General features: G+C 34.9%; 3 protein-coding genes across 3 annotated transcripts; 2 read left to right on the forward strand and 1 right to left on the reverse strand.

Annotated features, from left to right (window-relative positions):
- Positions 1-1,677: 1,677 nt before the first annotated feature.
- TRIADDRAFT_62217 (uncharacterized protein) lies at positions 1,678-2,803 on the forward strand (the record flags this gene model as incomplete). Its single annotated transcript, XM_002118137.1, has 5 exons — positions 1,678-1,701; positions 1,975-2,079; positions 2,193-2,258; positions 2,534-2,599; positions 2,735-2,803. The coding sequence occupies 5 exons, from the start codon at positions 1,678-1,680 to the stop codon at positions 2,801-2,803; spliced, it is 330 nt and encodes a 109-aa protein (XP_002118173.1).
- A 3,457-nt stretch (positions 2,804-6,260) lies between these two features.
- Positions 6,261-9,248, reverse strand: TRIADDRAFT_33746 (uncharacterized protein; the record flags this gene model as incomplete). Its single annotated transcript, XM_002118156.1, has 6 exons — positions 6,261-6,373; positions 6,521-6,678; positions 6,812-6,937; positions 7,178-7,220; positions 8,320-8,398; positions 9,108-9,248. The coding sequence occupies 6 exons, from the start codon at positions 9,246-9,248 to the stop codon at positions 6,261-6,263; spliced, it is 660 nt and encodes a 219-aa protein (XP_002118192.1).
- Positions 9,249-11,358: 2,110 nt separating this feature from the next.
- TRIADDRAFT_33724 (uncharacterized protein) lies at positions 11,359-13,554 on the forward strand (the record flags this gene model as incomplete). The annotated part of the gene is made up of 4 exons (XM_002118138.1): positions 11,359-11,485; positions 12,357-12,641; positions 12,970-13,157; positions 13,315-13,554. The coding sequence occupies 4 exons, from the start codon at positions 11,359-11,361 to the stop codon at positions 13,552-13,554; spliced, it is 840 nt and encodes a 279-aa protein (XP_002118174.1).
- Between the last annotated feature and the right edge of the window lie 1,236 nt (positions 13,555-14,790).

Genomic DNA, 14,790 nt, shown 5'->3' on the forward strand with positions numbered 1-14,790 from the left:
TAATCATGACGCAATAATTGAATCACAAAAGATACAGAGTCGACCATAGTCTCTTTGTACAGGGGTTTATTATAAAATTTTATTGTAATAAAGACACGATATCCTTATTGCATTAGTTAACCGTCAACTAAACTCTCTTATCTAGGGATAAATGAGGAAATTTTATATTAGTCCATCAATCATAGCACGAAATTATAATTACGGTTGATATGTCGTCAATTAAACTGTCTTCATATTCGAATAAATCTAGGAAATTACTAGAAGTCATTAAATTGATTCTACATAAACAATCGTCTTTCCCTTTTTAGCGCACAAATCTAAAACACGAGCTGCAATTTATTAGTTTCTCGTACTTAATCTTATCATAACGACAACACATTCTAACTTCATATCGGTACGGTATGCTGCTAACTAAAACCCCTTTCTTTATAGTAAACTAGTCCTACAACCCGTCGTGTTGTTGATGGACTGTGTCTTATAACGTTATTTACATTTGTTCTTAAATATGTACGTTAGAGTTATGCAATTCTTGCTAAGGAAGTTATCAGTAGTCATTTAACCGAGCTGATGATTAAATTTTGACGATCCATTATAGATGATCATAAATCCGGTTATCCTTTCTACTATTGTGCCCATATTCAAAATACCAACTATAAAATATGCTTGTTTCATTTCATATAATAATCGATCTTCTATTGGTAATCATTGTTCAATATTCCAATAATAGCATATCATCAAATAAACTCGTTGTATCGAGAAAATTGGGAAGTAATTTTAATATTCTAAGCAAGTCGATTCACTTTATCGATGATTGTTATTAATCCTAGACTGATAAACAAGAATCAGCTAACTCTTTGTGCTGCACAGTTTTAAACTGTAAGTCTGAAGATTGACTAGCAACATTTATGACTCAAATTCTGCTAATTATTTAATAGTTTCTAGCGCAATTTCTATCGACAATGATGATCAACAATAATGTTCTTGTAAGAAAAGTGGGACAATTAAAGAATAAATGAGTGCTAAGGACTTGTATAGCGAGAAAATTGGGATGTAACTATTTCAGATAGCAATTACTGGATTGTAATTACGTCCAGCAACAATAGATTTTTGAACGCTGTTCACAGTATCTTAAGGGTATTGTCTTGTTATTAGTAGAAAAGACCAAATTGATTGTTATTTTACTCCAATTTTTGCTATTAGTATGTTCACTTTATTATTGGTTCATAAGCAACTCTACTGTCTATCTGAATAAATGATTAGATCGTTTACGTCGTATTGTATGCTTGCAATGGAATAAAAAATGAACTTTACTTAATAAGTATCATGATAGAATGATAGGGCGCTATCGGGGAAAGAAAGGATACGTAGGTTGAAGTTGTCATAGCAACAGGATCAAAAATGATAGCAAAAACCTTTCATAGTCTAGATTTAATCGACAGAAGTAATTTAAAATTGAAAAAGAAACGGCAAATAAAAGAATTAATCATTTTGGCCGTGACAAAAAAATGGGATGATCTCATATGACTTGAACAGCTGTTTATAGTTATAGACAGGGTATCGTTGAATATTTTGTGTATCTTTTAGTAGGGTATTAATATTTATTAGCTATTAGCTGTGGTAAATTAAAAGAAAAGATAAGCCTTCGTCGTATTAGTTATCCAATTCATTCTCGAAAAGATGGCCTTGTTTGTGGCTAACAATGTGAGATTTCATTTTTTAGATTATATTTCCAGTTTTTTTCTTTATTTTTATCTTTGCATAGACATTTATATTTTACTAAACATGGAATCCGTGTATAATTATATATATCTTTGGTTTTTTGTATCGGTTACTCTAAATCTTGCTTATCGTTTATATCGAAAGGAAGGGTTAATTTTTTTTATTAGAAGAAAAATTTGTGGGATGCACTACTCTCGTTATCGTCTCCAAAATTAATTAATTGTTCTTCGTCATCTTTCTTTAATTGCTTACTAGGAAGAATTTGATCTTATCATTAAATCAGCCGATGATAAATTAGTTGTCATTGATTTTTATGCTCAGTGGTGTGGTCCATGTCGCCGTATAGGGCCTAAATACGAGGTAAAACGGTTATTATTTTCATTTCAAGGACAGTAACTCTTCATTCATGCAATACTGTATGGACTTGATTTTTGTTCGTCCCTTCATCAAATACCTAATTTGCCCATTTCTAGGCTATGAGTAAGGATCCAGAATATGAAAATGTTATATTTCTGAAGGTTGATGTTGATGATAATAGTGTAAGTATTGGTTAATTAAAGCGCATTAATAAAATATCTGGATGTGAAACGGCTATATTATAGGAAAGATCGTCTTTAATCTTGAGATGTTATAAACGGCCCAGTCACTAATTAATAGGAGCAGTGATTCTACAACAATCTTAGTCATAAAACTTCCTCCTTACAAGCGATGTTATTAAAAATAGTCATTTAAGTCTATTTGGTTGCAGTATTTTACGTAAATACAATTGAGTCTTACTATATCACCAATACTGATTTGTTATTTCCTAAAATAGGATACTGCCGAAGCTTGTGGTATCAGTTGCATGCCAACGTTTCAATTTTATCAAAATGGACAAAAGGTATTATAGAATTGATCACTAATAGCAATATCTTGCCGTATAAAAAATTGCATGCCATGTACAGTAGCAACGTCTGCTAAACGATACTATAATATTAATTTTAAAATCGGTCAATATGAAAATTTTCCCTGATAGATTGATGAACTTTCTGGATCTGACGATTCACAACTTCTAGCTAAAATTAAAGAATTAATGGTTCGATAAAAGTAGCAAAGTAAGGTTTACTATTTATCAATTATGTAATATTCTGGATAAGAAATAAAAACGATAGTGGTGTATAAATCACTTGGAGTTTTAAGAATGGAAATTTTCAATTTTATTTCAATACATTAATGTATAGGTGAAGGGAGGAATCTTTCCTTCATTCGCTACAGCGATAAAGTATATTACGTCAGTAAGAAGAAGATGTACACAATAACTTATTTGCTTTTAATGATGATTCAAATATAAGATTCATGCATAACCTTATATTGATAGTGTGAATATCACTCTTTTACACATAAAACTACTTTATAACTCTTCTTGGCTTGCAAACTTGTTATTGTACAATGTGTTCTTTGAAATTTGACTGCTATAGCTGGTACTTGTATATATTGATGTGTTTATGAAAGTTATAACATAAATGTATAGTATATTAACATATACATAGTACATATATATATTCAGATATTTGATCTAACATTATACAGCAAATAGATGTAGCTAGCTTAACTAGCTAGCTTACATAGCCATTTGCAGAATTATGATTTTCGAACAGTACCTTCGATACATTGACTGCGTAATTTTCTTTAATCACTTTTTTTGAATCTTGATTTTAAATTAAATAGATTTCACTCATGTAAATGGTTAAATAGATAGTTAAACAGATAATTGCCAGTAATAACTTAAATTATGAATATTTTATCATATACATTACTAGGATAACGTTATGCAGCCATCAATTGCAACTGAGTTTAAGTGAAATGAAAACCACGAAGCAGACTGCTATTTCATGGCGGCTAATTGATTGTAGTTAAACAAATAAAACTCCTTGTACATGCTTAATTTGGTGCTATAAGTCATTTTATCGTGATTGTAGAAACTAGCACAACCCATGGAAATTCTGTGGAATAGTATAATTTTAATTAATAGAGTAATCGCATTAATACGATTTGATAAATTATGCGTGCTTTGATTCTGATGTTGTTGAAGTTAGTCATCTCCAAGCAAAGTAAAAATTGTTACTATGGCCAACGTAACAGAGCTGGAAATTAGCTATCAGCTACATATACTATACCTGTCAGATTTTAGTTAAACTTCTACCCAAAGATAGCATGTAGCATAGTTGTAGTAAAGAAGAAAAATGAAAATATTCGTGGAACTTTACATTTAAAATGTATCTATCCTTGCAATTATGAAGATTGTGTAGCTGAGGTATAAAATGCTAAGCAGTGTATAATCGAACCGAATCGAATTCATGGATATTACTGGATAAGAAGAATAGTTTATTCCTAGAACTTTATACTTAAAAATGGTGCCATCGTTATGATTATGATTACTGTGTAACAAAGCTGTAGAATATCATGAAGTGAAATCGAATCGAATGTATAGATATTAAACCATAAGAAGAGTAATTATAAGTATAACTTTATTCGTAAAGATGTACGCTGTGCAGTAGCTTTTTTTGTAATTATAATTATAGATCTTGTATAAAAAAGCTATGGAATTTTGACAAGCGAAATCGAATTTATAGATATTACGGTGTAACAAGAGTCACTATTAGTAAAGCGTTATGCTTCAAAATGTAATCATCCTTTTAAACGTAGATTTTACTTAAGAAAAGCTATGGAATATTGACAAACAAAATCGAATCGAATCTATAGAAATTTCTGGGCATGAAAGGTCATTAATTGTAGAAACTATTCGTAGAACTTGATTAGGAGCGCAGTTATTTTGACAATTATGGATAAATTATCATAAAATCATGGAATATTGATGTTACGGTGAATCCCGAGAATCAGTTACTCCCAATAGTATTTTCAGTCTACACAAAAATGGAGTGATTATTTTGACAAAATGTGGGTACTTGGCAATGGCTTACAATTTAGATTTTCAGAAATTAGACAGTTTACATTAATGCTAATAAAACAAAAAGCTTGCGCTTAGCATATAATTACAGATTTCTATAGTTATGAAGCTATTTACAGGGTATGCTGATAGATCATTTGATGGCAATCGCTGTCTACCTCTATCAGAAACACCCTCATCTATTAAAATGAATGATTTCGATTACGCGCTCATGTAGTATACGAGTATGCATATATAGATGTATATGACATATGCAGTACAAACATGGACTAGATCCTGAATAAACTAATAACTTCATCCATGTTTAGTATTAAATGTAATAATATATAATGCATATCAACAACTGTATTTCTGTCTTTGAAACAGAAATCATGCGAGTAATTATTGCTGAAGTATATACCTATTTGCATTAATAATTGTTCACAAAGCTACCGCAAAATTCGCCTTTAGCTGATCTTCGAGCTACAGTATAAACAATGTATTACTTATTCTAACTTTCTTATAAACTATGAGCAGTATCCAATACAGCATGACAATTTAAATGGGGTACATGTAAACGATTAGACAGTCAGTATTTAAAATTATTATAAAGTTACATTTAGTATCTATCCAGCTTTTACCTTATTCCTAATAACGTACGCAATAATAGTCCGATGCTCCAACAGATAGCAATAAATAAGTGAAAGTAAAAATGGACTAGTAAATGTTAATGCCTTGGTGTAACATTTTCAAATCAATAAAGCAAAATAGTAAACATCTCCATGTACGAGTACGGTGCAAAAAGTTTTCATTTCAATTTCAGTAATAAATGATAGACAAGTTGAAAGTCACATCTTCTATTTGTAAATGTGCTTGTGTAGCGAATACGCTAAGAAAATAACTCTAGAATGTATACAATAACTTTATGACTTTAAATAATAATATTAAATTGCATATAGGTCTACCTTGCTAGATCGGATAGACTAGCCATGACAAGGAATCTTATTTTACAAATTTTTGCTTGAGAACTTGTCATACAATCGATTTTAAAAATTACCGATATAGCTGAAACTTTGTATATATATATAATATAAATAGAACTTCAATGTGATACCATATAAGCGTACAATTTGTTTTAAAATAGATGTAATCTATATAGACAATAATGTTACTGTAGTTCCAATGACAATAGAGTCTATCTTAGAGTCAATTACAACACCTCTTATTCAGCAACATCTAGAATTTGATTACATTTAGTAACAAATCAATGTCCCTCATGCCATTGGATGTAAGTAGCTACAAGTCAATGATTGCAGCAATTAAAATAGTGATTATTATAGCTGAAACATGAATAATATATCGAGTAATTTTTATGTGAAGCAATTATAATTATTCAATGAATTAATGATAAAATAGCATGTATTATCAGGAGGAAGGTTACGGACTGCTACATCGTAGATCACTGGGTGCGCCGTATAATGTATCGTTCGCCGATGATCAATTGTATAGCATATGATTGATTGTGAGTGCTGCAATATCCACTTTGTCAATATCACAGATTTGTGCTTGTGCTAGAATTGATACATTGATAATAATACTACTGGGTTGTGCAGTACTAGGTATGAGAGATTACTAGCCAAGCCATGACGAAGTAAAATAAAAAGATTGGATAGATAGCCAATGCTTTTCTATCGGATAGCTGTGTGTCAGCTAGAAATGCCGTTGATGCTAAATAAAGTGCGTCAATAAAACTTTGATTAGGAGCGGTTATAGCAACATTGTGAATGCAAAAGAGATCCCCAGAAACTTAATATCAGCATTTTCTACATTTCAATTGATGACATACTGGTACAGGAGTATGAATAATAGACTCACCAAATGTTGACCAGCAAAATCCCAAAATGACTAAGCAAAATCGAAGAACAAACAATCCACTTGTATGTGGAAGCATAAGTACAATTCGACAGCCAATCAGTGCTAGTACAAGAGGAAACATACAATAACCTAATACGCACAGACTTTGAAATAATGATCTAGAATATGAAAAAAATTGTATCATGTATTAACGATATACATCTATCCAGTGGTTATTCGAAAAAAATGATGTAGTCCAATTCTTGCTTAGCTAATATGTAGAGGCGGTTAAAAAATTAGCTGTAAGCTTACATTCTCCCACCAAGTAATTGACTGTTGATAGTTACAATTCCAGCTCCACACCAAAAGATGACAAATACTTCAGCAAATTGTGGTCCTCCATCGTTAACGTTATCAGCTTTGTTACCTTGTAACAGCCTACGAAATGCCAAGTTAAATAATATCTATTACAGTCGTTGCAAGGCTGCTGACTTAACACAATGACAGTATTGTCAAGATACGCGTACATGCTACCGTATATACAAGTACAGTACAACAGTATTGTGATACATTAACAGGGTTAAAATGCATGAAATACCATTTGACAATCCTAACAAACTAACATAGCGAAAATGATTGTATCCAAATTGTCGGTTTCATAACTCAGACAATACTTACAACGCCATAGCCCCACATAAGATTAAAGGTCCCCATAAGTCCCCTAAAAAATTAATAAAGCAGCAGCAATAATATCAGTTGTCATTGCAATACATTGGTTTACGTTTCCTTGACCAATAAATGACTTTCATTTATCTACAGGTGAATCCCATGTAACATATGAAATACATCATGTTGGTAAAGTTAGGATATACGAGTGTGTTTACAATTTAGCAACTGTACCAATATAGTTTGGTCCCACCAATGTTATAGAGGTAGAATACGAACTTACTTCTACTACTGTGACATGGTCAACTCGATTGATTGCAGTTGATCCATCATAATACTGACAAAGTTACGATCTATGCTTAGTACCAATATAGTTTGGCATCCCCAATGTTATAGAGGTAGAATACGAACTTACTTCTCCTACTGTAACATGGTCAACTTGATTGATTGCAGTTGATCCATCATAATACTGACAAAGTTATGATCTATGCTTAGTAGCAATATGGTTTGGTACCACCAATATTATAGAGGTAGAATACGAACTTCTTCACTACTGTAATTTGGTCAACTCGATTGATTGCAGTTGATCCATCATAATACTAATAAAACTTATGATGTATGCTTAGTACCAATATAGTTTGGTACCACCAATACTATAGAGGTAGAATACGAATTTACTTCTACTACTGTAACATGGTCAACTCAATTGATTGCAGTTAATGCATTATTATACTGATAAGGTTATGATCTATGCTTACCATTTTGCAATTGTGCTCATTTATTTTGGCAACATGAATGTTGTAGTGGTATTATACGAATTATTTCTACTACTTGCAGTTTATCCATCATCATGGTAGAAAAAGTATGATCTATGTTTATAATTTTTCGACTGAGCCCATTCATTTTGGCAAACACGCATGTTGTCGTAGCATAATACCAAGTTACTTTCTACTGCTGTAACAGGATCAACTTGATTGATTGTTTGATCTTTACCAATCACTCTTAATTTCTCAAGTTTGTCAATGACACTATGTACTATGTTAAGTTTGGGCTTAATGTAAGAATTGCGGTGATATTGACCTTAAAGTGGCCGTATACGCATATGGAAGGGTTGGCAGTACGATACGTAGAAAGAAATAGTCTGTCGTACTTACAATTTCGCAAGAGGGAAATTTTCTGCTTGACGTAAAAGACGTGGAGAAATTTTTGGCCAATGGATTTCAGATCTCTTAGCTGTAAATGGAAAGGGTATAGTTAATACCTTGTTATCATGACTATTGGGATGGTATGATAGATCTATTGTATGTATCGCTGGTGAAGGAGAACATGTCCTGCTACTACTGTATGGTCAATGGCTACGGGTACTGATTGGTGGCCGCTTTTCATTTCTGTATTATTTCGCCGTATGGAACCAACTGAGTGGACTACTTACTGCAGATCACCATCCAAACTGATAGAAATGATTCGATTCTACTCTATATAATCTATCTGATGGAGATGATACGCGTCTATCTTGTTGTGGTAATGAAAATGAACACAGATCGTTGATGATACAGTCTACCCTTGTTGGCATGCTATTCCTCTTGGCTATGGTATGGATTGCCAGTATTTAAAAAAGAGGAAGAAATTGGAATGACGACCTTTCACCGTCAACTAGAGCAAATGATCAATCGGCTGTATTCCAGTGGAAAGACTGTCCTATGGATACTACAGAGGCAAACTCTTTTTCTATTACCAAGGACTATAGACTGCCGATACTGCAGTACTGAATTATTCCCGATTGGGTGTTCTACAAGCCTATCCTATCCAGACAGAATGACTGTCAATGGCCAAAGCACGTTGAAGGAGTTTTACTACATAGTCAAGGAATTTTAATCGATCCATTGCAAGAAATAGTCGACTTGAATGCAGCTCTTTTCTTCCATCCATAAACTGTACTTACGAGTGTTTGCGATACTGGTTCGTCGATGGTGTCGAAATGCGATTCATCGACTTGATGATCACCATGGACACGTTGACTTTCTTCGTCTTCATCGCTATCACTATGATCAAAACGCGGACTAACCGGTCTTGGTGATGCCATTGGCACGACGTGAATGATCAATTACGTTGAAGGATTGAAGAATACCACTCGAATTTGCCTTCCTCGCACTTTGCTACCAATGGCTTGATTTTGGATCAAGAAGGAGGCGAAAGATGGCAAGAGGGGAACTGGAGCCACAGCCTTTGGACGTCCAGTCGGTATTCCAAATTGCTACATAGGACGTCGTGTCTGAATCCGCTTAATCCCTTACTAGTGCTAGTATAGGGCGATCATGTGGACGTGAAGCAGAAGCGACTCAATACCCTTACAACGCTGATCTGGTCTGGCAATGAAGAAATCCGAGTTCGCACATGCGCAATGCAAAGCCTAATGGAGAATGTCCAATTGTCCATGTACATTTTACAATGTACAGTATGGCAGAGTGAACTTTTGCCACGGTGGCAACTTAGCCATACTGTACAGATCAGCTTACAGTACACAGTACAGTACTGTACAGTACAATACAGTATGTACTGTATTGTTTGTACTGTACTCTGTACTGTACAGGACTGACTGAGAGTACCATCCTACAGTACATGGATGACAGTACAACGTGATCCTACTGTACAGTATTCGTTATTACAATTTTTGCATCAATTTGTTCAAACTGGATCGCACGCAAATGCATGCCTTTAATACGTATCAGGTAACTTTCTATAATAAGAGACCTATGTGTATTGGAAGGTTTATAACGAATGGTCTTTTTTAGAACGTTTTACTCCTAGTTTATACTGTGTGATTCAAATGCAATGGAAGAAAACGCATCACATTGTACTGTACTTGAAACTAAGAAATGGCTGAGATGACGTAATCGATCTGACTATGGATCACACTTTCCAGTACAGTACAATGTACTGTACACTGTAGACTACAGTACTGTGTACTATTCTGTTCAGTGTGCACTGTGTGCAGGCGACTGGTCAGTGGTCACCCTACAGTATGTCTATGTACTGTTTCATACCTATACCAACATGGCATACAGTACACTGTCTTAGTATGTTTGTTGCACAGTCCGATGGACATGCCTGTAAAATCCTGAAGGAAATGAAGCCGTCAATAGCAGGAACAGTACTCAGAGCTAATTGGTTATGACGGTCATTTTGACCATCATGGATCGACTGACTCTACGAATTACATTGTACAGTACAGTACTGTACCTGTAATGGATCCCATTTTACAGTACAGTACACTGTACTGTACTACTGTACGTACTGTATACTGTACTTGAAAGAGAGAAAGGATTGATAGAGAGAGTGGACGTACAGTACAGTACAGTACTATAGTCGATGCAACCCAATGAATTCCATTTTACAGTACTGTACTGTACACTGTCGAGTGTACTGTATACTGTACACTGTACACTGTTTACAGTATAGTACTGTAGATTGTACTGTACACTGTACTGTACAGTACATGAAAGGGAGAAAGGATTGATAGAGAGAGTGGACGTACAGTACAGTACAGTACTATAGTCGATGCAACCCAATGAATTCCATTTTACAGTACTGTACTGTACACTGTCGAGTGTACTGTATACTGTACACTGTACTGTACACTGTTTACAGTATAGTACTGTAGATTGTACTGTACAGTACACTGTACTGTACACTGTAGATTGTACAGTACATGAAAGGGAGAAAGGATTGATAGAGTGACGTACTGTACAGTACAGTACTGTTAGTCGAGGCGAACAATGAATCCCATTTTACAGTACTGTACACTGTCGAGTTACACTGTATACTGTACACTGTACACTGTAAAATCCTGAAGGAAATGAAACCATAAACAGCTGGAACAGTACTCTGAGCTCATTAGTCATTATGGCCATTCTGACTATGTTGGATCGATTGACTCTATGCTAACCCGAGCTTACCCCGGTACCTCTTGATTGATTGATTTATTTGTTTATTAGAATATCGTATCAGCCAAGACAAAACTATTGTCAATAGTTGAGTTTACGATTGTAGGTCCGAGTTTGCTTGTGGCTTGAAAAGGGATTCTTAATATTGATCTTGTCCTTGGTTTTGCCCCTATCCCCTCCCATTGGAACCATTGAAAGGTTGTGTCTCTCTGCTGCTGACTGCCATTGATTGATTGCACGGAAAGAAGGATGAGATTGGTTATTTTAGACGATTATGACAAAGCCAGTTTATGGGCTGCTAAGTATATTATGAATGCCATCAATGGATTCAAACCCTCTCAAACCAAATCCAATTTCGTCTTGGGATTACCAACAGGTAATTCACTATTGAATTTGTCTCTTCCATTTTCCTATACAGTGCAAGTGTCAAGGATGCATGATAGACAGACCGCGAGCTCGGTCCCCCAAAATGCTACTTGTTAGAAGTAGCTTTGGAGGATGATGATGGGAGTTGTGTCTTTATTCCATTCAAGACTTGTTCGATCGATCAAACATCTCTGTCAAGACAGTACTAACTAAAGAATACCTTGCACCAGTGGAGAGGCCTAAAGTTCACGACCTTTTTTGTGCAGTCTAGGTTATGATTGATAGTAATAGACGATAAAAGCCATCATCATTATTCTCCTAGCCATCTAAAACGGGACTAGCATTCTTTGCCTTGATGAGAGAGATGTCACTGATTGAACCTATTGTGTACGGTATAAAATTGAATCCAGTGTCGATCCTCTAGGTTTAGCCAGTGGCCTAGAGTACGATAGCTTAAATACAACAAATCGCTGCAAAATCATGGGACAGTGTATAACTTGAATGAGGTAGGCTATCAGAGCCCTCTCAATGCTGTCCTCAAACAACTGATCGGTCAAGTCTTTTCATTTCGTTATCTGTAGTTGACTTTGACATAGCCCTTCCATCATAACGATAGTACTGGACGGATAACACCTAGCAATCGACACCCTTTGCCTTGTCAACAATAACCTTTGTTAAGCATCCAACATCAAAGTAGATAAGTTGAACTGGAGAATCGAAGATGAGTGTACAGTATATCAGTCAAATGACACAGAGGATGATTTGAACATCCCATCATTGAAAAGACTCCGTTCAATAATATCGCCATGTTGAACGCCATAAAGAAATAGGCATGCTCATCATTGATCATCGTGTCTGATTACGTGTCCTTCATTTGATAGGTAGCTCACCACTTGGAACATACAAATACTTAATACAATTTTTCAAGGAAGGTATGGTATCATTCAAGAATGTCATCACCTTTAATATGGACGAATATGTCGGCTTACCTCGGGATCATTGCCAAAGTTATCACACTTATATGTGGGACAATTTCTTCAAGCACATCGATATCAATCCTGCCAACGTCCATATCCCTGATGGAAATGCTCCTGATCTTATCGTCGAGTGCAACAATTACGAAAAAGCAATTGATCAAGCGGGTGGTATCGATCTCTTTCTTGGAGGTGATTGACTTATACCTTAAATTTTATTTTCAATCAACGCAACATCTCAGTCAGTAGTAACGTCTTTTCCACAGGCAGTAGAAGCGGACTCGATCATCATTAGAATGAATCGATGGTTGTTTAGTGATGCATGCAGTTAGGGACCACATAGTCGTAGTCCATAGATAATCATAAAGTGATACATTACAGTGTGGCTACGTACAGTATATATTGTACAACAGGCAGTAGTCAATCATGGATAGAATAGCTTAGTAGTGTGGGTAATATGCTGTTTAACGTGTATTTTTATGCTAGCCATATCTTACCTGTTTTCCCTATAATGATATAGGAATTGGCACTGATGGCCACATTGCTTTCAATGAGCCTGGATCTTCTCTGGCATCGAAAACTAGATTAAAAAGCCTAGCTGCCGATACGATCGCGTCCAATGCTCGCTTCTTCGAAGGAGATATACAGAAAGTTCCCAAGATGGCAATAACCGTTGGGGTTAAAACGGTTATGAGTGCCAATGAGGTAGTAACTAGACTAACTGGATTCAACGAAAATAGTTTCAAAAATGCTACTGCTGTAATTTTAGCTTAGATCAACGACTAACTGGCCAAAATTTTCAATTCTAAAATCTTTCAGTATGTCGCGCTATTTCGTTTTGTCTTATTTTATCCCTTTCTCCTAGGTCATGATAATTATATGTGGAGGTCATAAATCATTCGCATTGCACATGGCTATAGAGGAAGGCGTTAGCCATATGTGGACAGTATCTGCTTTTCAACAGCATCCCCGCTGTACATTTGTGGTTGATGAAGATGCAACCTTAGAACTGAAAGTGAAAACGGTTAAATATTTCAAAGGATTGATGGAAGTGCATAACAAGCTGGTGGAACCCCGAGTACCTTCTAGTTTTACCGCTCCTTAAGATAACTCATCTTGTTCCCTGTTACTTTGACCTTTCAACATAAAAGTAGTCAGTAACTCAAAATGACAAATTAATTAATTATTATAATTATTTATACAATCTACCCTTTACTAACCTTTCATTGCGTTATCGATATACAGGGCATACTATGTCTCTGGCTTAGTCTTGCGTATTTTGCACTAACCAAAAGTCATTGTGTTTCTAAAGTGTTTCTAAAATTGCTAATATAGCAAAAATTGGTGCATTTTTCTTTCATTTAGCTCTCGAGTCATTCACGTTATCTACTGACTGTATCCTATGTGTATTTGTTGAAGTAGGACCGCTTTCGTTCGGTTATAAACTGTACTTTAGCTACAAATTGCAAAAGCTCTTTTTGCTATTATTCGTCCGAATCATATTGAACCTTATTTCTAGTAATTCCCTAGTCAACTAAAGGAGTGAGTTACTAAAATTCGGTTGGTAGCTTAATTAATATGATTCAATACGTGTATTTAATTAAACATAGTAACAATACTAAATATAAATTCGTCACGAGTTTTGTTAATCAACTAAAATAAAGTATTTTGCTGATACTGTTTCACGTCAGCATCTTTTTTTTTTTCTGGAGATGTACATTAACCGGCTCTTTCCTTTGGTAGATTTTGTTTTAATTTGATCCAATCTGTAGTATAATTCTTAAAGGCAGTTTATGATACATGGACAGCTACTTTCGTTGGTTAATGGTATGAGTAAATATGTTAAGATTTATCATTGAAAAAGCCAAACTGTATGAGATCGATTGGTATGAATTGGATAAGCTTAAATCATGTGCAGTGTTGACCATATTTATACGCAGGAGTATTCATGTTCAGCCCGTCAAAAAGAAAGCTTGTGTTGGTATATGCACAATCGATCTCACCTACCAATGTACGCTACATTATCATACCGATTTTGGACACAGTGCGCGTTACGGAGTAGGCCTGGATTAGTTACCATCATGCTGTGTACGAAGACTTTTCAAGTTGCTGCTGCTGTAAATATCTCCGTTCATGATCTCTTTGGAGATTAGAGAATATCAAATGGTGTTGCTATCAAGGCTGAGATTCGATAATGTACTCGTGACTCCGAACATTACATTAATCACCGCATTACTGTTAAAGCAGTAGAGCAATGTGATTAGTAATAATATCTTACTTGCAAACCATGAAATTGAGCCTTGTTTTAAAATTCCTTACAATCACAAATTCTATCCAAACT

The sequence above is a fragment of the Trichoplax adhaerens genome, genomic scaffold (assembly GCF_000150275.1).
Source record: "Trichoplax adhaerens TRIADscaffold_38 genomic scaffold, whole genome shotgun sequence".
Classification (NCBI taxonomy): domain Eukaryota; kingdom Metazoa; phylum Placozoa; class Uniplacotomia; order Trichoplacea; family Trichoplacidae; genus Trichoplax; species Trichoplax adhaerens.